This window comes from Azolla caroliniana, unplaced genomic scaffold, assembly GCF_043228905.1.
Source record: "Azolla caroliniana isolate FFs.n. ecotype wild unplaced genomic scaffold, voAzoCaro1.0.p SCAF_3, whole genome shotgun sequence".
Lineage (NCBI taxonomy): Eukaryota > Viridiplantae > Streptophyta > Polypodiopsida > Salviniales > Salviniaceae > Azolla > Azolla caroliniana.
This window is the reverse complement of record NW_028230438.1, coordinates 1,498,035-1,519,501: the sequence shown is the minus strand read 5'-3', so window position 1 is coordinate 1,519,501 and position 21,467 is coordinate 1,498,035. Positions and strand designations below refer to the sequence as shown.

Sequence of the window (21,467 nt, the reverse complement as noted above, 5' to 3'; positions counted from 1 at the left end):
ACCAATGCGGACACTCCACATAAACAACACTAAGCATCAAGTTGAACTACAAAACTATTTAGCTAGATATAACTCTCCATTTTATTTCTAATTCATTTGTTCACATATTCCCTAGATGCAATTGTGTTGGCTTATGACTCATGGACCATAACACATATTTCCTTATCGTGTGTAATTGCATGTTTTAGATTTCAGAACATTAAGGAGACAATTAATAGGGTAATTTATTGCACCTTACAATTCTTTGTTAAATTGGTTAACATTTACATTTATATTTCTTACTTTTATGATAATTGCATGCCTAAATCTAAATGATCATATTAACTCAAAATTTTCCATTGTTTTTCTCAATGATTCCATATGTACATATTAAACCGACATAGTTTATACCATCCTTTTTTCATACGGATAACATCTATTTTGGACATACATCTCATCCCTTGATTCATTACAAAAGTTCCACTGAGCTTGCATCTTGGTTCCATCTAGAACAATTGTATGACCTTAATCGTGGCATACTCTACAATTTATGGATCGTTAGGTTTCCCAAATATGCTCAACAAAAACATTTGGTAAAATTATGGCCTTAGGCAATCGATTTTTTTATCTTTGCATAAAACATTTTCAAGCCTTCAGCAGTGAGGCGTTTCAATCATTCCATTCAAGATGGATCTGAGGTAAATTGGTTTCAATAATTGATGCTTTATTAAAACAAATAAATCTTCCATTTTTTACATTGCTATTATATACAAAGGTTGGTTGTTGGAAACACACACCGACCTAATAAATGACATCATTCAGACATTTTGCTGGTCTATCAGCCAAATTTGACTAAGATTTTCATTTGCTAGCATTTTGCATCCTTGTTGGCGCTCTGCTTTCACTGTTTGTTCTCAGTCGCGGCCGTCCCTGTGATGCCAACGTCGAAGCCGGAGGTTGAAAAGTTGTGTTTCCAATCAACCAATACAAAGCCCATTTGAGATCACATAGCATATATTTGAGAGCCTTGGTCCACTTGTCGTGCCGATTAAAACTTTGTGTTATAGTAAGGCCATCAACTTTATCATTCTCGATTCTACATGACGAAAGTATGTTGGTCAGGTTTGAAACAAAAGTGCAGCAAATACACAATTCCCACTGATTAGGAAATGGGATTGATTACCTTTTTTTTGTCTTAAAGAAAAGCATATTTCAACATTGTTTAAACTTCTGAAAACACTAAAAACTAGGATATATCATGTGATGCTTCTAAACTATTATAATGCACTTTAATATATTAGTAGTTTATTTCTCATCTAGAAATTGGAATCATCTAGTATGGTAATGTTCAAATAAGTTTTGGCAACTCAAGAAAACATACTTATATGGCAGTTGAAAGCACATTCCAGCAGGAAGATTAGCTGCACGATCTTTTGCACAAGCAAAATCTGCGAACTCTTTGATGCATGCTAAGAACAGTGTCATTGCCTTATCGTATCTTGTGCTCCAAAACAGATTAACTGGTCCAAACCTGAGCTCCGATCATACAAAGATAAGAAACATAAGGTTGAAGAGTGTGATTATTATTACATGGGGATAAAAAAAAAGGAGAACTTAGGTAAATGATTAAAAAATCATGATCATAAAAAACCAATAATTCTCAAAATAAGCTGAAAAATAGCCATTGGGCAAATAGCAGGCTGTCTAGTTTCCTTGATATATACTAAAAGATCAAGAAAATAAACAGCATAATATGCCCAAATTTGAAGTACATAGGCAAGAGGTTCAACTCCTTGCTTGGAAATAGTCAAAATTGACCCCTGCATTACGATTAAAAGAAAAGTCGAAACCAACTGGACTAAAATGGTATGCAGCTTACAATTCATATGTATTCTTGCTGTCGGCAATCCGGGGATAACTTCCCATCGGCATTATTCGATACCTGAAACAAAAACATAGACTTCATAATCATGCTTTTCATTTCATAACACAAGGATACGATGACGTCCCAGCATTCAGAACAACATTGGTAAGAGATGAATCCAGAGAAACCAATCAGTAAAAAATAGATTTTGTGGTGCATTTTATATTTTGAAGTTTAGAGCATATGATTATGACCATGCAAAAAAGAAAATGGCAGTAAACCCATGATATTGGAGACATAAATCAGAAACTTACGTGAATGTTAAATGGCAGTATTGCGCCATAGTAAAGAGAAGCAAGCATGCCTGACCCCAAGCAGCATTTATTTCCTCCCATTCTACCTAATACAATTAAGTTAAGAAATGAAAAGGCAATGAATTGTTATATTAATATCATCAAAAGACATGTAAATATTAAAGAAGTCTGGCAAAATAATCCATAAGAAAATATCATTGTAAAAATTGCATCGACTATATGTAGCTGTTCATTAGCATAGACTATATTCAAAAATCATTTAGCAAAATCATACCAAGGCATTAGAAAGCCTGCCAAGACGGAAGTTGTTTATCGTGCCAAAATCTCCATCATGGTCAATATGGAATGCATCATTCAATACATTTGCCCGCTTTAACATGTCTAACTGGGCTTCTGCAACTTCTATTTTTGCAAGCACTGCATCCCTCTCTTCCTGCCATAAAGAAACGATCGATCTATAAGTTACCATTAAAGAGTTCGAGCAAGTTCAAGAGTAAAAAGTCCCCATTCAACATGTGTTCAAACGAAAGTTTGCAAGGAAACACGTTAAGTGTAACAAACCCTCTGACTTGAAAGTTGTGAACTTAAAAGGTTGTAGACCGAAATCTAGGACTTGGAAGAAGTAACTTAATAGCCAGAGTCAGTGGACACGTAATTAGACCACTTTGTGCTTTGGCATCACATAAAGCAAGTTGTTGCTTTAAATGAAGATAACAATGAACTCTTGGAACAGGAAACTTCTAGTACCTACACCTTGTGGGTTCCTCTAAACAAACCCAAATCATCAATATCAGCCTTTACTGTGTTGGGTTCCCTAAACTAACATTAACAAATCATCAACAGTACATGGAAATTATTAACCTTCATTATGTTGGGTTCCCTAAACTAAATATAAATAGTCTATACTATTACAGAAAATTACCAACCTGATGCACTGTTAGCTGCAGCTTGAAATCGTTGAATTCGTGCCAAAATCTACAACGGAAAAAAGCTCCCTAAGCAATATATGAAATAGTCTATTGGCTTACATAAAATGCTTTACACATGATAATTTTCAACAACTAAACAAACCTCTCCTCTAGTCCTTGAAAATGCTTTGTTTTTAGTTCAAGCTCTTGAAGTTGCATCACTACCTCTTCGTTTTGTCGCTCAACAGCTTCCAACATTGCCTCAATCCTCCTCTCTTCCTCCTCCACCTTAATAAAAGTCAAGAAATAGTTAGCTAAGCTCATTGTCAATATATCTCTGGCATAAATTTATCTGAGCAATACACAAATAGAGCATATTTTCTCTAAAGACTTTGTGTACTGATAAGCATAATGAACATTATGCCATACCAAAGGTTACATGCATTTTTCCTCTTCTTATAGATGTGAATATCATATTACTTTCCACAAAAATCTGAAACAATGAAGACTTGAATAATTTTCGTTTGATATATTGGTGAGATGAGATGAAATAGATTATGTAGTCAAACTATTCTCGTGAAAATTATCATAGAGTTATCACCACGGAGAAAAACATGTAAAGCTGGAGATGCAGCCACAAATCCAACCTTCTTCATACCCAATAATAAGAAACGTGAACCCCTTTAATCACTAATTGCATCCAACCAAGGAGGTAGGCTTAGATCACCAAAGTCCACACAATAGCCCCTTGAATCCAAGGCAGCTACATTATACCTTGACCAGGTCCATGACGGATATGACGCCACCATTAGACATCTGATTTGTGGATGTGGGAATTGGGGCAACTACATGATGTTGGTGCTCTTGATGAAGCAAAATCCAAAAAACATTTTGACCTCCAAAGTATGGTCAACAGAAAGAGAGGTGCAGTTAATGCATGGATGGGTTTGCCATTACCTCAACACATACTGTATTATAGGAACCTTAAGGAAAGTCAAAAGGTTAGTTCTCACTGACGCCACAAAGTTGTTCTTATTTGATTGCATGTGAGCATAAGTTATAGCTCTTGGTGTATGATTCCCTCAGCTTTGACAATCTGCCATTATAGTATAAATCTGTCTTCTCCATTGTTTACATGTGTTGATTAACTTTCTATGCCACGTATCTATTTCCCACACAATCATTAACACGGTATTGGAGGCAGCACAATGATTAAGAAAGGTGGGAATAATAGATCCAAAGAACCCAATAATAATGACCCAATAGTATTTATAAGCATGGAGATGGGGAATAAGAACACCATGTATGCAATTACCATGCAATAATTGATTTGGTGTTGACAATGATTTAGCACACATTGAAGGAAGCAAATGCCTGGAAATTTCTGCAGGATGAATGTGAGATGTCAATTGAAACGATCGTTCAAAATTTGGAGAATCAATTGACCTCTAAGTGGATGTTGGAAGGAGAGAAAGTGGAGGCATTTATCACAAGGATAAAGTACCTTTGAGGTGAAGTATGGTGTAGAATTGGCATGAAAATGTATAAATCAAAGAAGAAACCCTTCAACAGAATGTGTCACAAAGCTGGTAAGCAAAGATATATGACACATGGCTACAAAATGAAAAGCTGAGGGTCTACTTATTCTAAATCAAGGTTGTACAAGAAGGCTTCTGAGCATTCACCTGAAGGTGAGAGAATAGAGGAAGTGGATAGTATTAAGTTCACAAGCCCCACTAAGGTCTGCTCAAGCAGGATGCATTGGGAGACAAATGGCTCCTGGACAGCAAATAAAGACAACAAATAGTGAATCAAGGGAGTTCTGTCACTTTAAGGAATGTTGAAGGTTTGTTCACCACATTGAGGAACAAACCAAAATTTGTATAAATGAGGATGCAGATCAGTACAAGTGAAGATTCCCGTAGGTGGAATGAAGTCACCAAATCCATCAGACTCTATTGTCAGTGTCAAGGTTGGCAGACACTAGCTATGAGGTAGCCTGTCACAAGTTAGTTGTAGAAATCCAAAACAACACAGGACAGGTAGTTGGATGTAAAGAAGAGACCTGACTTGCCTTGGGTTGCACCTAGGTCCCTATCTTCCTTGCTTTAGAATTGAATGGCGCCTCTGCCTTCAGTTCCTTGATAGTTTGATCTGCTGTAGAAGGGCAAGATAGGACCTCTCTATATACATGCAGCGGTGGATACACCCGTCACTAGATCATGCATGCAGGATACTCACCATGTCTTATTGGTCTTGTCATGGCCATGGCCGCAGTTGCTACGATTAAAGCACTTATGAGGGGAGTTTAGGTGTGAATGGGAAGGGTGGTGCAGTTAATGTAATGGATGGGTATAAGGTATTATAGGAACCCTGAGAGAGTTCAGAGGTTAGTTCACAGTTGAAGCCACTAAGTTGGATTTGTATACACTCCTGTAGGATCACATGAGCTGTGTGTATCATTTCTTTTGCTGTAATCATACTTCTGTGCTCTGCAGCTATAACTTGTGTAACTATCTGCACATTCTCTGTTTTCTGTACAATAGTTAATAGCCATGTGGGAAGGTCAAGACACCTTTGGGCCTTGGAACAATGTTCTTGCTTTCAAGAGAGTGGTACCAACCATCTATAGTCTCCGGATTTCACCACACCTCTGAGATAGTTTTTTTAGCACTGTGCATGCAATTTTCTTATGTACGGCAACCTATTTCCTTGAACTAATATCTCCAGTTCAATCTCGGCCCAATGCTCTATCAAAGAAGTATCATCCAACATAATCAAGAGTACCCTTCAAGTACTAGAGCACTTGGATTTTTACAGTTCAATGATTCTTTGATGGTTAGAGAACCTGCTCAGAATACTCTACTTGCCTAACTAGGGAGTTTATGCCACCACCAACCTAAGAAAATAATTTGCTTTCGGATCTTTGTAGATTTCAAGTCCCTGACAATAATGCATCAAACCTAAGTCTCTCATCTCAAACTTAGTGCTAAAACCTCCAAAGTATGCTAAACCACTTCACAGTGAATAAACATGCGAATAAGCCCATCCATATATAGCAACATTTCAGGTTTTTCAAATTCCCTGCCCACTTGCAAGCTTGCATCTTTTGATCTCTTTTTATTTAAACTTCACCTATCATCTTACTTTAGTTGATACAGTGTATGCTTCATACACAATGTTTTATTGTGAAATGGGGCACCTATAAGCTCAGCAGACTGTTATTAAAGAATATTCATTTAAAAATCAATAGACAGTCCATTTTTTATGAGTACCCACTCCATTACAAGGGAGTTTACAATAGTAATTCATCCTGGAAGCTGCAACAGAGGAGTCATCAAAATCAAAATGTGAAAACCTGGTACACATGCTTAGACGAATCAGGCCATAGTTTTATTCATCATTGCACAATACCCTTACACATTCCTAGGCATGCATGTTCATGCCCTCTGCTAATGTATTAAGCACTAGACTAGACTCAAGTTCTGATTTATTTATTTTTTGCAGTCATAGGTAGATAAAGATATAGATATAAATATGAGATGGATGTAATCAAAAAAGTTAATTAAGATGTTCGACCTTTTGTTTTTCCATTAAAAACTCCTCCTCACTGAGAGCATTGCATTGCTCTTTCTCCAATGTGGCAAGATATGTTTCATATGCTCTAATATCCCTGGCTATTTCCTCTCCTTGCTTGTCAATCTCTTCAGATAATGATCTCATGCACTCTAGGCAAAGTGGTTGTTCAACCTGCCATTCATTCATTCACCATAGTATCATAATCAAAGAGCAACTAACAACATCCAGAAAGAGAAACAAACGACATTTACAAAAAAGAGAAATAAACTACATCAACAAAGAGAAAGAAACAACAGAGAGAAACAACCAATGAAAAGAAAAAAAATGATGACAAGAAAGAAACAGCCAACACAAAGAAAGAACGAATGCAGAAAGCAAGTTCATATAGTGCCTCTAAAGATGCCAACATGGCCTATGAGGCCCACAATTGTTACAATCATCATATCATATCATACAACATAAAAGCTTGGCTACCTGAAAAAATTAGATTAATTGCAAAACACCTGTGATTGAGAAGAAGCGATATCGAAGACACGAGTGAGGACATGTATATTAGCATTGAAAGTTGCATTGAAGGTTGAATTCACTGGGTTCACAATATTGGAACCTTCTTCAACACCAACACCAGTGGAATGATGTATGCCAAGACCCTCAGAGATGGTGGATGTGGGTTCAAACCGATACATAGAAGCAGCGGAAGATGGAAGAACTACAAAAGACTCATCGAGAGATCTCAATGGAACACCTTCTCCGGGACTGCTTCTTTGATTATGTTGATTCTGTTGATTATGAGGGAGCTGATTTGACGTTATCATATTACCCACATTTGAAGGTGGGCGGGGTCGGGGAGGTGGAAAACTAGGGTTTTGAACCCTGTTCTTCTGTAGGATGACAAAGGAATGATCCATTCTTTCATTGCCAGGCCCCCCATGAGTTGAAGAAGGTGTTCCTTCATGATAGAAAGAAGTTAAGAAAATCGCTACCATAAGACAGAATTGAAGAAACCTGAAATTGTACGGTTGAGGTTAATCTTATCTAAATAAAGTGATAATATTTTTGTTCAAGGGTCGTGCTACACTTCAGGCTAGAGCTTTTTTCACCGGATGCGTGTGACAATGGTTTCATTTAGGGTTAAGTTTAGGGTTTAAATTAGGGTCAACACATTGCCACAGCCTTCGGAGAAATAGGTTCAGGTTAGGGTTAGGGTTTTCCTTACATGAAGACCGTGATAATGGGAGTGTTTTGGGATCATGATTTGTCTTCCACGAGGATGTGATAATGGCATTGGGTTTAGGATTTTTCTAACCCAATATGCCTGTGATGATAGATCGTTTAGAGTTAACGTTCTTTCAGGTGAAAAAAAAAAAACTAAATTTGAAGGAAATTTAAGGTCATGGGTTTAAGTTAGATATTTCTGTGCTGAGAGTTAAAATTCCAGATTGTTGTGGAAATTTAGGGTTAGGGTTACAGGTATAACTTACCTGGAGGGCGAAACGATGGGTCCATGAATGATTCCGCACCAACGATGCAGAGGGGGTGTCTGCAGAATTGGCACATCCATCGAGGAAGATTGGGATCCACTAAGAATCCTCCTCCTCTGACCACTGTCTTCACCTCCCCTGTTCCTCCTCCTCCTCCTCTCTTCATCTTCTTCTTCTTCTTCTTCGATGAATGAGACAGAGAGAGAGAGAGAGTCTTCTTCTCCAAGCTTTAAAAATTGGATGTGTGTGTGTGCGAGTGTAGGAGTCGGCACCGGTTCAGCTCAAGCCTAAACCGAACCGTTAGACCGTTTTTTAACGGGCTTAGCGGTTCTTTTATCTAATAACCTTCCATCCAATTGGATGTGTGTGTGTGTGTGCGCGCACGCGCGCATTTAAGAGTCTTGGAACCAGTTCGGCTCAAGCCTTAACCGAACCATTAGACCGTTTTTAACATGTTTGGCGGTTTAGCTATTCGGTTTCAGTCTGGTTTAGGCTTGAGCTTCCTTAACCGGTTTGAGATTGGTCTGGGATGGCTCAAGCCAAACCGAACCATTTTGGGCTAAACCGATTCCCAAACCAGTTAAGGCTTGATTGAGGTTGCATAAACCAAATCCTAAATTGGTTTATGATTAACTAGTTAAGTCTTGACTGGTTTAGAAGCCAGTTCAATACAAGTTTGAAAACTCCCAAACCGGTTAAGTTGAAACCAAACAATTGTTGATTCCTATGTTTGTGTATGTTAATTGATGGGTTGCCATTAGTGGGAGTATTGCATCACTGTATAGGCTTCTTTGTCATGGGCCCACCAATTGGATGTGTGTGTGCGTGTAGGAGTCGAAACCGGTTTGGCCCAAGCCTAAATTGAACCGTTATACCGTTTTTAACAGATTTGGCGATGTAGCGGTTCGGTTCAATTCAGTTTAGGCTTGATCTTCCTTGATCAGTTTGAGCTTCGTTGGGGATGTCTCAAGCCGAACCGAACCATTTTGGGCTAAACCAGTTCCTAACTAGGTAAGGCTTGATCGGTTTGGATAAACTGATTCCTAAACTGGTTTATGATTAACTGGTTAAGCCTTAACCGGTTTAGAAGCCGGTTCAATACAAGTTTGAAAACTCCTAAACTAGTTAAGGTTTAACCCATTAAAATGAAACCAAACCATTTGTTGATTCCTGTGTGTGTGTGTGCCATTTGATGGGTTGCCATTAGTGGAGTATTGCGTCAGTGTATAGGCTTCTTTGTTGTGGGTGACACCTCTAATCCAATTGGGTATGTTTGTGTGTCTGTGTGTGTCAATTGATGGGTTGTCATTAGTGTGAGTATTTGCATTGGTGTATAGGCTTATTTACCATGGGCGACTCCTCTTATCCAATTGCATGTGTGTTTGGGTTTGTCAATTGATGGGTCATCCTCAGTGTGAGTATTGCATTTGTGTATATGCTTCTTTGTTGTGATCGAATCCTCTGATCCAAGTGGGTGTGTGTGTCAATTGATGGGTTGTCATTAGTGTGACTACATATTTGCATTAGTGTATATTGGCTTCTTTGTCGTGGGTGATTCCTTTGATCCCCCTTGATCACTTAACACAATCCTTTGGGCGGTGTGCGATTCTTCCCGCCTTGCCCACTCTATGTAGATACTTTGGTTTGAGTATATACTTTGTTATGGATAGACTTCTTCCCAGTTTTGATTCGATCCAACATGCTTGTAGGTAGACGTTTGCTACTCCCATCATGAATGAGGAGCAATGTTGGGTGCAAGGAGGACGAGGATGAGTACGATGATAGGTTGACATCTTTGGGATAATGACCCCTTGCAATAATCATATCCCAAATCATAAGGACTAAATAGTCAAACCCGTACACCATTATCTAAGATGCACTATGAGTACCATTAAATCAAACACACCACATGATGTATATAGTAGGCCTTCCTTTGATTCCTCACTAAGGTTGGCAAATTGTGGGGTATTGAGAATTTGGTGTTTTCTTATTGAGACATCATTGACTAGTACAACATTAGCATTAATCCATGTCGCAAACATTGCCATCACGAGTGAGATAAGGTGTCATGACCTTAATGGCAAACATTGTCACAAACAGACTTCGGGGTTATGGATTAAAAGAAGCATTTTGAAAACACTTGTACATGTGCCAAAGTGTAGCGAAAACATGAGGGGTCTAAACCATGAGAAGCGTCTAGTGTCCAATAGTTTTTGTTCTTAGGCTTCTCGACTCTAAGCTCCCTTTTTTTTCATATCTCTCCTCTCATTGGGTGTTTGGTAGTTTCGTTTGTTCATAGACTTATTGACTCTAACTTTTCTTTTTGCTCTTAGTTCTTCCTCATGATAACTATTAACACATGTCGAGCACACACCTAATCACATACCATAATTTTCATTAATTGAGTTTGAAATTACAATTAGGGATCCCTTTCTTTTTCTCACTATCTTTGCCTCCCTAGTTTGGACAAGACATGATTGATAAAACCCTTTTAATGGGCCCAACCCTTTTCTTTAAGTTGAAAAATTACCATTCTGATTTTCCTCTTTATGCATGATTTTAGACCACACCTTCCACATTAGCAAATGGATGTTTTAACCCATTGAGCTAGCATGATTGATTAACGTTTAATGTTTCCTTACGAAGATACTCCTTTTGTAACACATCTAAATCCATTGATTTTAGTTAGTTTCTCCATGTACCATGTTATGGCAAGGTAAATCACTTAGTTAAAGGTTGGATTCTTCCACATTAGCACACTTGATTTGTCTTCAAGTAGTCCAACTTAGGTTATATTTAAAATTGCATATAATAAATATAACTTTCAAAATAACAATTAAATATATATTTTACACTTCAAATCGTGATGTCTACATTTTATTTTGCCCTTAAAATACGATTTTGTTGATAATGGGTACATAACCATCAATGTATACTTTTGAGTCTACCACAAGATACAAACATTATGAATAAAGGAAGGTAACATTTATGGGTAGCCACTTTGACACATGCCTTAGCAAGATGAGGAGAATTTGGAGGTGATATAAATTTCACATTATTGCAACAATCAATAATGCTCAAAGTTCAACTAATTGTATAGGAAAATCAACATACATTTGTGTACCTTTGCAAGGATTCAAGTTGCAAGAACATCATGAGGGCATTCCAAATGCGAGTGGCAACAAGTCTGACATGCCCAATGAGGGCTATGGTCCCTTATTCCTCTTGCTTTAAGGTCTCCATACCTGATGTATAGTTGTGATGAGGAGTAGTAGAGGCATAACAAGCCCAAGGATGAGCTCCACGGGGATGGTCATGTAGGTGAAGTTGGGCATAGCCAAGCTTGCACCAATGGAACACTTCTTCAACTTCACCACTAAATGTGGAGGAATCCATAGATTTTCCAAATGTTCTCAAAAGTCTTTGGCATCTTCTAAGTCTTGTACGGGTTGACAATGTACAAATACACGTATACAAAAATATGTGTATAAATATACACAATGAGTGGGTTGGATATACATGTATAAATATTTATATAATTGTTCCCAAGTTCATAAATGATCTAGATTCCATAACCTAGCCACAGAGTCAAGGTATACTCTTGTTGATGTGTCTTGGGTTTGAACAATCTTTGGCCTGAAGAGTATTATGTTCCCGTGTTTACACGTGTCAAAGATAAACAAGTATTCTAGGCCAAATAGGTGGCTACTAAATTACTACCCCGCCTTGACATTTCTTACACATGGTCTCTAGGCCTGAGATCTAAACAAGGTCTTACCATACATTTCTATTGGGATAATGCGTAGTGAATTTTAGGAATCTACATTAGTGCACCGCGATCTTCATCACTAAGTGGTGAAATGTGTGCTCATGATTGATTGATTAGTGATAGGAATAAATAAAGATAAGAAAAAATATCACTAAATGATTGATTAACAAATTCACAATCAAAATCAAAATACTTTTATTTAGACGTTTCCCCAACATTAGCAAAGGATGTATGAGAAAATCAATGGCAAGAAAGAAAGAATATTGACTTTATTGACTTCTTGCTCCTTATGCATATCCGTATTTATATGCAAGAATGGATAAATATAATGTGTATCAGTGTATGCTTGTATATTTAGGCATACTTGTGCTGGAACATGTATTGTTTGGGCGAATATTTATATGTCCATGGATGTGAATGTGATTTATGTTCTATGGTGTAAGGTTCAAACCATCCCTTATAATTGTCACGATGTAACACAACCACATTGCAACGTCCAATATATTCACTAAACGATCATGGGCATGGAATCAATAATATACAATTTCGTAATCATTGGTCCCAACCGCTTCATCGATTCTCTTTAAGATTGCCTAAACCTCTTCTTGTACTTCTTGCAACAAGTCCTATGATTGGCAGTGACAATTTGCACCAACACAAGCTCTCCTCACCATTGAGGATAACCTTGGAGAAGTTGTTTTGTTGCAACAAGTGTCAATAGTACTGCCTAGGAACATAGAGACCGCCCATTCCAAGAATCAAACTCTAAATTATTTAAACTCTTATCCTTGAGTGCATTTATCTTGACCTTAGCACACGCCTTCTCCAAGGCACCCATCAATTTGCTCATGTGAACACTTAACGAAGATACCCTTCATACCCACTAGTTGCCCAAAATCCTCTACGAAGATATATCCTCGGGTTGTCTTGAAATGGTGCCCAACCATCCTACAAATATATAGGAAACAAAGCATTGAGGAAGCCAATCAAATCGGTGTCTAAAAGTCCTCTTAATATCTCTTCTCTCGGCAAGAAGAAACCTAAATTTTCAGCTTCAAATACCTACTTCAAAGAAAAAAGTGGGCTAATGTAAAACCCACACAAATTCATCCTCACAATTGATAACTTCCATGATTGGTTTGGCAAATTTATATTATTTGGTGGGACATATGCCTGCCATAGCAAGCAATCGAACCGAACCAAACCAAACCAAACCGAACCAAGCCGAACCATTAGGGTCGTTTTTGAATATGAGGTCGAAATCATGATCAAAATTTGGATCTCTAACCAATTAAAAATTAGGGCTTAATCTTTTATAACCCCTATGTGAATTAGATCTTATTTATTTATTATTTTGAATCAAGCTTTCCTTTAGTAATCCTAATTGAACGCAATGTCAATTAAATTTATTTTCTTAATCCTTACGGAACTCTGATTGAGTTAGGGTTTTTTACCTTGACCCTCAATGAAGGAGTAGTGGCCGGCTGCAGCCTGATCTGAGGAAAATTATGTAAAGCACTCTGTGGTATATACAACATATGCTCTTTAACAATCAGAAATAAACTGAAATCGATCAATTTTTTTTGCTTTGATGGACGAAGGATTGATGGTTGATCATGAATGAAACTGCATAAAATCTGAGATAAAAAAGACTCTGTATTGAGAGAGAGAAAGAGATAGAAGAAGAAGTACAAAATAAACTTCTGTGCTTTGATTTCATGCAAATGAAACCTCAAATTCCATAATGTACAATACATAGCTCATCCTGCAAGACGAATTCCATATAATCTGTAATCTGTATAATATCATATGATAAGAGATATCCAAATGATTAGATCGGATACAGTAATCACACGATCACTTGCCCTTAACACATACAAAAACATCTAAAGCTCTTAGATGCCAAATGCCAAAAAGCATAGAAATACATACATATACACCACAGGTGTAGGAAACTTGAGAACAGTGCAGTAAGAAATCGGAATCATGGGATGCGAGACACAAGGAGGATCGGAAGCCCCTTCACAGGTAATGGCATGGGGTCCACCACAACGGCTTCGTTAGGGTTCTTGAGGGTCCACGAGAATCGAGTGATCAACCGATGGAGGACCATCAGTATTTCCATGCGTGCGAATTCGTTGCCCGGACACATCCTCGCTCCTCCACTGAAGGGGACGAATGTGAATGGAGCCGGGCCTTCTCCTTCGAAGCGCGATGGATCAAACTTGTGTGGATCGGGGAAATACTTAGGGTTTCTATGAGTCGAGTAGGGAGACCACAAGATATGTGTGCAGAAAAAGGCATGGATCAAATGTTTTTTTGTTGTATTTTGTGGATTTCAGAGAAATAAGAGCTAACAATTATGATTTTGGGGGGCATTACATAAGAGTTTTGTTCTCCAATCTATGATTTTGTGTGAGATCTATTTGGATTTGGTTTGGGGACAGTATAGAGACATACCTTCCATGATTTTGGGATCCTAAACCCATCGAAGCTCATATCATGAGTTGCCACTCTGAATGACCCCTGCGCTGGCGGCACCAGCCTCATCGATTCTTGAGCGACTCTCCATGAAAGCTTCATCTTCTGTATATCTCCCCAATTCAAAAGCTCATCGGGGGCCTTGCTTGCCGCAATCTCCTTGTTCTCTGAGCACACCAAAAACAAAGGGATGGTAATAAAGAAACCTTCAAAGCACATACATATATATAGAATTAACATGATTTTATATCATCATCAAAGAGAAATATACATGTAAACCTCATCCATTATGTCAGGATTAGATGCAAGATATTTTCATCCAATGGTGAGATAAAGCCGGGACACAAACCTTAGTAAACCTGATCCATTATGTCAGGATTAGATGCAAGATATTTGCAGATCATGGTGGCTACAATGGCGCTGGTATCATGGCCTGCAAAGAGCAACAGGAGGATGTTTTCCTTGATCTCCTCATCAGAAAATGGTTGTCCATGCTCATCCTTATACACAAGAAAACCGGAGAGGACGTCTTGATGATCAATGACCAGACCAGCAACCATACCTCTCCTTCTCTTGTCGATCCATACCTGCACAGGCTTTCTTAACACATCCGCGGCTGCAAGGGCTTTGTTATACCTCGTTCCGGGAATGTTGATCGGAAGCTCAATCATGCCTTTCACCATGATGTTGAAGTCAAGAAGCAGCAATTCTTGATCCTTCTCATCCTGCAGACCGATGAAAACCTCGCAGGCAATCGAGAATATTAGCTTCTTCATTAAGGGGAAGAGAAAGACCTCAGATTTGCCTTCAAGATGCTCCCTGATGAACCCGAGTAAGATGAGATCGACACTGCTCATGTATCTTTGCAAGGATTCGGGCCGCAGGAACATCATGAGGGCGTCCCGAATGCGAGTGGCCGAAGGCCCTGCAATCACAACAAGAGATTTGGCGCCCATGATTGCGGCCACGCTATATGGCAATGAGGTGTTGCTGTTAGAGAAGGCTGCCTTGTTACCTGAGGGGCTAGCCAGGACTACTGTAGGGCAAGTCAGTAGGTTCGTCTTGAAGGTCTCTCCGTAGGCCAACATGGAATTTCCATGGAATCCCTTCCTTTTGTGTTCTGCGATACTCTAGGGTTTCGCCGATGAACGGAAGGCCGAAACGACCCGGACGTAAAGGCAGCAGCAGCAGCAGCTCCTTCTCTTGCTGGCGCACATCCTTCTTCTTGCTTGAAGGTCTCCATAGCTGATGTACAGATGGTATGAAGAGTAGTAGAGGCAGAGCAAGCCCAAGGATGAGCTCTGCAGGGATGGCCATGGAGGTGAAGAATTCCATAGCCAAGCTTCACCAAGGCCAATTCTTCTTTTCTTTTCTTTCTCCACTTGTCATCATAATAACCATCACCATCACCATCACCATCACCATCACCATCACCATCACCATCCAGCATCATAATCATAATCATAATCATAATCATATAATCATGATTCATAATCATAATCATCACATGGGCTTTATAGAGAAGATTCATGAAAATAGATTTACAAACAAAGTGTGAAAATATGCCAATTGTCTTTATAGAGAAGATTCATCAAAAATCTTCACACAAAGCAAAGGTGTGAAAAGATGGCAATTGTCTTTCACTTGTCAAGAATTGAATGAGAACCTTGAAATTTCAAGAAAGACTGAAGCCGATCCCAACACAAATTCTCGCTCTATCAAGGTGAAGCTCCCGGCTCCGTGTCTTTTTCTATACATGTAACACCCGGAGCCATATTCATTCTTTACCAATTGATATTTGTTGCATATGTTACGGCTTTTCGTCACACTTTGATGTATGTTTCGATGCCATGATGCAACTTCCAAATTACATGTCACACACTTTACATGTCGCACACTTTTCCTCTCCAAGGCCTTTGTCGCATACTTTACATGTCAAAATTTGATCAAATACATTGGGCCAAGAAAGTTGCATTGAATTAAGTAATTTAGAGAACATACACATACACATATTTGATCAAATACATTGGGCCAAGAAAGTTGCATTGAGTTAAGTAATTTAGAGAACATATGCATACGCATACGCATACGCATACCCATGCCCATGCCCATACCCATACCCATACCCATACCCATACCCATACCCATACACATATTGACTAGTTCTTACTTGATGTGATTCCATACAACTAGATATGTGTTGGATATAATCAATGATCAACCCAAGTTGTAAATCTATCCCCGTATGTACTCTTAGAGTGCACATTTTGTGATAGCGCCCCAAATGAGGAGTAGCTATTGTGCAACTCGACCATATGGGTTGATAAGGTCACAGGTGTCAATCTAGGAATCCGTAGATATGTAGGACACAATGTATTTAGGAAAGAGTGAAGTAGGCTAATAGGATTGACTAATTAAGTCAACTAGAAAACTATTTTGTGGTCAAGTTACGATGTACTTAGTCTTAAAGTATGTGTCATTGACTTTAAGATAAGTACCATCTAGCACTAGCTTGTATCTAGGGAGTTGGGTCATATTAAATCACAAGCTAGTTGACAAACGAGGAATATCTCCACTACTATCAATTGACATGCACATTTAATGTTACATTTAGACCAAACAAAGAATATAATCCACTCTCTTACACAGTGGTGTGATGATCATCAGTCCCCACTAATTTTGTAGTGAGTTGGTCCAAATCCTATCTAACCTCTAAGGTGTGAGCGCATGAGTGAACTACCATTGTGAGCTACTCTCATATGTAATAGAAGTTTTGTTTTCATATATCCATCTCTGTGATTGTAACTCTAAACCTACCTATCTAATTGATTCTCAATATTTCCAAGAATATGCACATTGAAATGATATTTGAAAAATTGAAACGCAAAAGAAGACATGTGTCACTAGCCTTCGAATGACGTTAATAAAAGAAAAGGTTGTGTTTGGGAGAATTCCACTAGCTTCTTATTTATTTTGAGTCTCATATTCTGTGAGTTAAACTTTGATAATGCAAGAAACACCTTTAAAAAAAAATATAATTAAAAAAACTTTGATCATTCAAGTATGAAACCAAGAGTCTTGCAACAGAATTGAATTTTCACTTCAACTTGATTGCAACGTTGCATTATGGTGGCAAGTATTCCCACATGTCATGCATTTCAGGTTCCTAGCACTGGATGAAAGTAATGTAAAATTCCATAATATATCAACGAGTTATCAAATACTTATGGAACTTTGAAATCGAAAGACAAATGTAAGGATTACCCTTAGATTAAAAAACACTTGCCACTTGTCACACCTTTGTAGTGTAATGGTGAGTATTCTTGCCAGTCTCATCTAAAATGGTAAAAATATTGTAGTATAGTTTACCTGTTTCGATTCTTGGCATCGACGAACAACCAAAGTCCAACATTCTTAAACTAAAATGGTATAGTTAGGCGTGATCATAGAAATGATATCTGTAATGCAAAAGAAGGCATGTATTACTAGCCTTGAAGCCTTGAAGCCATCAATGTAGGACTAGCCTTGCTCATTTTCGAAAGATTGAAGCAAAATTTCACAATGATTAATGGAGGAAACTAGTATTCCATTAAGAATATGTAAATGTTGTATAGTGGTGAGTATTCCCGCATATCATGCAGTCGACCCTAGTTTGGTTCCCAATGAAAGTGATGTAAAACTCCGAAATGTGTGGGCAAATCGTCTCTTTGTTCCATAAGGTGTACTAGCCACTCATAAGCAGATGCAAGGATTTGTAATCATAAGACCACCCATTAGAAATCGAAGGACAAAGGTAAAAATGATTAGAGAATAAGGAGAAACCTAAGTTCTTATTTACTTTGAATCTCCTATTTAGTAAGTTAGTCTTGTCATGTGAGGAGGAAAGCAAGAGTATGTGTCTGAATCATTCGCTCTCATGGAAAAGATTGTAGTATAGTGGTTACTAATTATCTTTGAGCGTTATGTAGGTGATTGTGGTCTGATCCTTGGCATTGATTGTAGGTAGGAACATTTGTGGTACAATAGGTGGTGGCAACACATGGCGTTTCATGAATGGTCTTTGTCAAAACCGCCCATCTCGTGCCTTCCAACACTTCTTTCTGTTGTGCATGACATAATCATTACTTCAAATGAAAAGTTCTCCATCACATGTATGACACCATACATTAAAGTGTATTCCATTGAGTGCTCTACCATTTCTTAAGCCTGTGGATTAAGAGATGGTGCCCTGAATTCTAGCTTGGTCTAGACATTGTAGTGTGTCATGTGGATTGCTCTACCTTTCTTGAGTGTGTGTGCGGGCATGGAAGGATAAGAGATGGTACCAAACTCCGATGTGGTCCTATAGAGTAAGTCGGGGGTGAACACTAAATCCTAAACCTTGAACCTTCTTGTCCTAGCGAAGATTGGCTCATAACTCTCACATGATTTGTCATAAATCACGCGTTGTGGTTGTAAGCATCATGGGTGCCCATTGGGAACCCACCTTTTCGAGACCTTGGAAATATGTTAAAAACACTCTTGTGGTACATAAGATCACAACATATTATGCTCTCTCACAATCTTGTAAATAAACTCAATTTATCCAATCTTTTGCTTCTGCTACTCTTTAACAATCCTGTACATATAAACACAATGTATCTAATCGTTTGCTTTTCTTTAACAATCTTGTCAAATAAACTCAAAATCTATCTAATCTTCTGTTTTGATGCTCTTTAACAATCCTATAAAATAAACTCAATCTATCTAATCTTTTGCTTTGATGCTCTTTTACAATCCTGTAAAATAAACTCGATCTATCTAATATTTTGCTTGTTTATTTTTATTTTTCCAAAAAAAAACTCCTTCCACAAGTTATAAAATTGCTTGTTTTTTTTGTGAAGGGTTGATGGGGTTTTTATCATGATTCATGAATGAATCTACATAAAATCTGAGACAAAAGAAGATGACTTTGTGTTGAGAGAGAGAGAGAGAGAGAAGAAGAAGAATTCTGGTGCAACTTGCAGACATGGAAATGACACCTCAAATGTCATCACCTACAATAATCCATAGCTCATCTAGCAAGAACGATTTCCATATAATCTGTATGATATATCACTTAGGGGTATTGAAAAATTGGTGATTTCTTGTTGAGACATCATGATTGACTAGTACAACATTAGCATTAATTCATCTCCGAGACTTTGCTGTCACGAGTGATAAGGGGTCAGGACCTTAATGGCAAACATTGTCACGAAAAGGCTTAGGAGCTATGAACCAAAAGAAACATCTTGAAAACACTTGTACATGTGTCAAAGTGTGGCGAAAACATGTCAAGGGTTATAACTTATAAACCTATAGAAGAATCTAGAGTCCAATAGTTTAACTTTGTTCTTAGTCTTCTCGACTCTTACTCATTGGGTGTTTGGTAGTTTCGTTCGTTCCTAGACGTATTGACTGTAACTTTTGTTTTCACTCCTAGTTCTCCCTCAATGATAACACATGTTGAGCACACACCTATTCACATACCATAATTTTCATTAATCAAGTTTGAAATTACAATTAGGGATCTCTTTCTCTTTCTCACTCTCTTCGCCTCCTTAGTTTGGAGAAGACACAATTGATAAAACCCTTTTAATGGGCCCGACCCTTTTCGTTAAAAAGTTGAAGAATTATTATTTTGATTTATCCCTATACATGATTTGAGTCCACACCTTCCACATTAGCAAATGGATGTTTTAACCCATTGAGCCACCATGATTTATTAACGGTTAATGTTTCCTTACGAAGATACTCCTTTCGTAACAAATCTAGATCCAATGATTTTGGTTAGTTTCTCCATGTACCATGCCATGACAAAGTAAAACACTTACTTAAATGTTGGATTCTTCCACATTAGCACAATAGCTTTGCATTATATAATCAATGTAACCTTAAAAATAACTATTAATAATATATTTCACGCTTCAAATCGTGATGTCTTCATTTTTTTGCCCTTAAAATACGATTTTGTTGATAATGGGTAAATCATTGTCAACGTATAGTTCTAAGTCCACCGCACAAGACAAACATTATGAATAACGAGGTTAATGTTTATGGGTAGCCTCTTTGGCACGTGACTTAGCAATATGGGGACCATTTGGAGGTGAAATTAATTTCACATTATTGCAAATTGCAACAATCAATAATGCTCAAAGTCCAACTACTTGTATAGGAAGATTGACCTGGATTGTGTACCTTTGCAAGTTTGTAATAATTGGTCCCAACAACTTCATTGCTTCTCTTTAAGACAACCTAAACCTCTTCTTTGTAGTTCTAAACTATTGTTTCCAACAAATCCTGTGATTGGCAATTACGATTTGCACCAACACAAGCTTTGCTCTGCGTTGAGGATGACCCTAGAGAAGTTGTTCAGTTGCAACAAGTGTCAATCGTATTGCCTAGGAAAATATCGAGACTATCCATTCCAAGAATCAGCCTCTAGGCTCTAATCTTTAAACTCTTATCCTTGACTGTGTTTGTCCTCACCTTAGTATGTGCCTTATCCAACAATTTGCTCATGTGAACACTTATTGGAGATACCTTTCATACCCACCATTTGGCCAAATTCCTCTACGAAGGTATATCCTCGGGTGGTCTTGAAATGGTGCCCAACCATCCTACAACAACAGGAAACAAAGCACCACCGAGGAAACCAATCAAATTGGTGTCTAAAAGTCCTCGTAATATCTTTTCTCTCAAGAAGACGAAACCTAATTTTTCACCTTCAAATGCCTACTTCAAAGAAAAAAGTGGGCTCATGTAGAACCCACACAAAGTTATCCTCAGTATTGATAACTTCCATGATTGGTTTCGCAAATTTGTATTATTTGTTGAGACATATTCCTGCAATAGCGAGCAATCAAACTAAACCAAACCAAACCGAATTTGTATGCCAATCTCTTGTTGCTTTGTTAAGTTTTTGCCATGGCGAACAATCAAACCAAACCAAACTGAACCGAATTTGTATGTGAGTGTCTTGTTGCTTTGTTAAGTTTTTCATTGAGAGAGAACTTCCATGACCCATCTCAACATTACTTTCATCACCTGAAGGAAGCATACAGGTTTTCTTCT

At 38.0% G+C, this 21,467-nt stretch overlaps 3 protein-coding genes and 1 pseudogene across 3 annotated transcripts in view; all 4 read right to left on the bottom strand.

The window, feature by feature from the left end:
* Window positions 1-682: 682 nt before the first annotated feature.
* On the bottom strand, window positions 683-7,645 carry ATG6 (AUTOPHAGY 6). Its single transcript, XM_087316147.1, has 9 exons — window positions 7,148-7,645; window positions 6,645-6,815; window positions 3,229-3,353; window positions 3,084-3,132; window positions 2,432-2,590; window positions 2,158-2,243; window positions 1,859-1,921; window positions 1,361-1,510; window positions 683-1,075 (listed from the first exon to the last, which is right to left on the bottom strand). Exons 1-9 carry the CDS (start codon window positions 7,628-7,630, stop codon window positions 841-843), a joined length of 1,521 nt encoding a protein of 506 aa, XP_087172273.1. The 5' UTR covers window positions 7,631-7,645; the 3' UTR covers window positions 683-840.
* A 4,424-nt stretch (window positions 7,646-12,069) lies between these two features.
* Window positions 12,070-13,877, bottom strand: LOC147865789 (uncharacterized). The gene is made up of 4 exons (XM_087316144.1): window positions 13,349-13,877; window positions 12,961-13,067; window positions 12,437-12,842; window positions 12,070-12,402 (listed from the first exon to the last, which is right to left on the bottom strand). The coding sequence occupies exons 1-3, from the start codon at window positions 13,649-13,651 to the stop codon at window positions 12,704-12,706; spliced, it is 549 nt and encodes a 182-aa protein (XP_087172270.1). The 5' UTR covers window positions 13,652-13,877; the 3' UTR covers window positions 12,070-12,402; window positions 12,437-12,703.
* Window positions 13,878-14,282: 405 nt separating this feature from the next.
* The window catches only part of LOC147865781 (cytochrome P450 716B1-like), a 95,011-nt gene continuing 87,826 nt past the window's right edge, over window positions 14,283-21,467 (bottom strand). The window contains exon 2 of the mRNA XM_087316141.1: window positions 14,283-14,542. Coding sequence (XP_087172267.1) covers window positions 14,298-14,542 — 245 coding nt within the window. The 3' untranslated portion in view covers window positions 14,283-14,297. The remainder of the gene's footprint in view (window positions 14,543-21,467) is intronic.
* LOC147865788 (cytochrome P450 716B2 pseudogene) lies at window positions 14,725-15,799 on the bottom strand (annotated as a pseudogene).

Bases quoted from the DNA above. Each gene is read 5' to 3' on its own strand.
- ATG6 (XM_087316147.1), bottom strand. From the start codon at position 7,630: ATGGTAGCGATTTTCTTAACTTCTTTCTATCATGAAGGAACACCTTCT. The intron at 3,354-6,644 runs GTCGAACATCTT...ACTTTTATTAAG, and splicing joins TTTTAATGGAAAAACAAAAG to GTGGAGGAGGAAGAGAGGAG. The intron at 2,244-2,431 runs GTATGATTTTGC...TAATTGTATTAG, and splicing joins GCAGGCTTTCTAATGCCTTG to GTAGAATGGGAGGAAATAAA.
- LOC147865789 (XM_087316144.1), bottom strand. From the start codon at position 13,651: ATGTATTGTACATTATGGAATTTGAGGTTTCATTTGCATGAAATCAAA. The intron at 13,068-13,348 runs GTAAAAAACCCT...TTGCTATGGCAG, and splicing joins CTCCTTCATTGAGGGTCAAG to GCATATGTCCCACCAAATAA. The intron at 12,843-12,960 runs GTAGGTATTTGA...ATATATTTGTAG, and splicing joins AGCCCACTTTTTTCTTTGAA to GATGGTTGGGCACCATTTCA.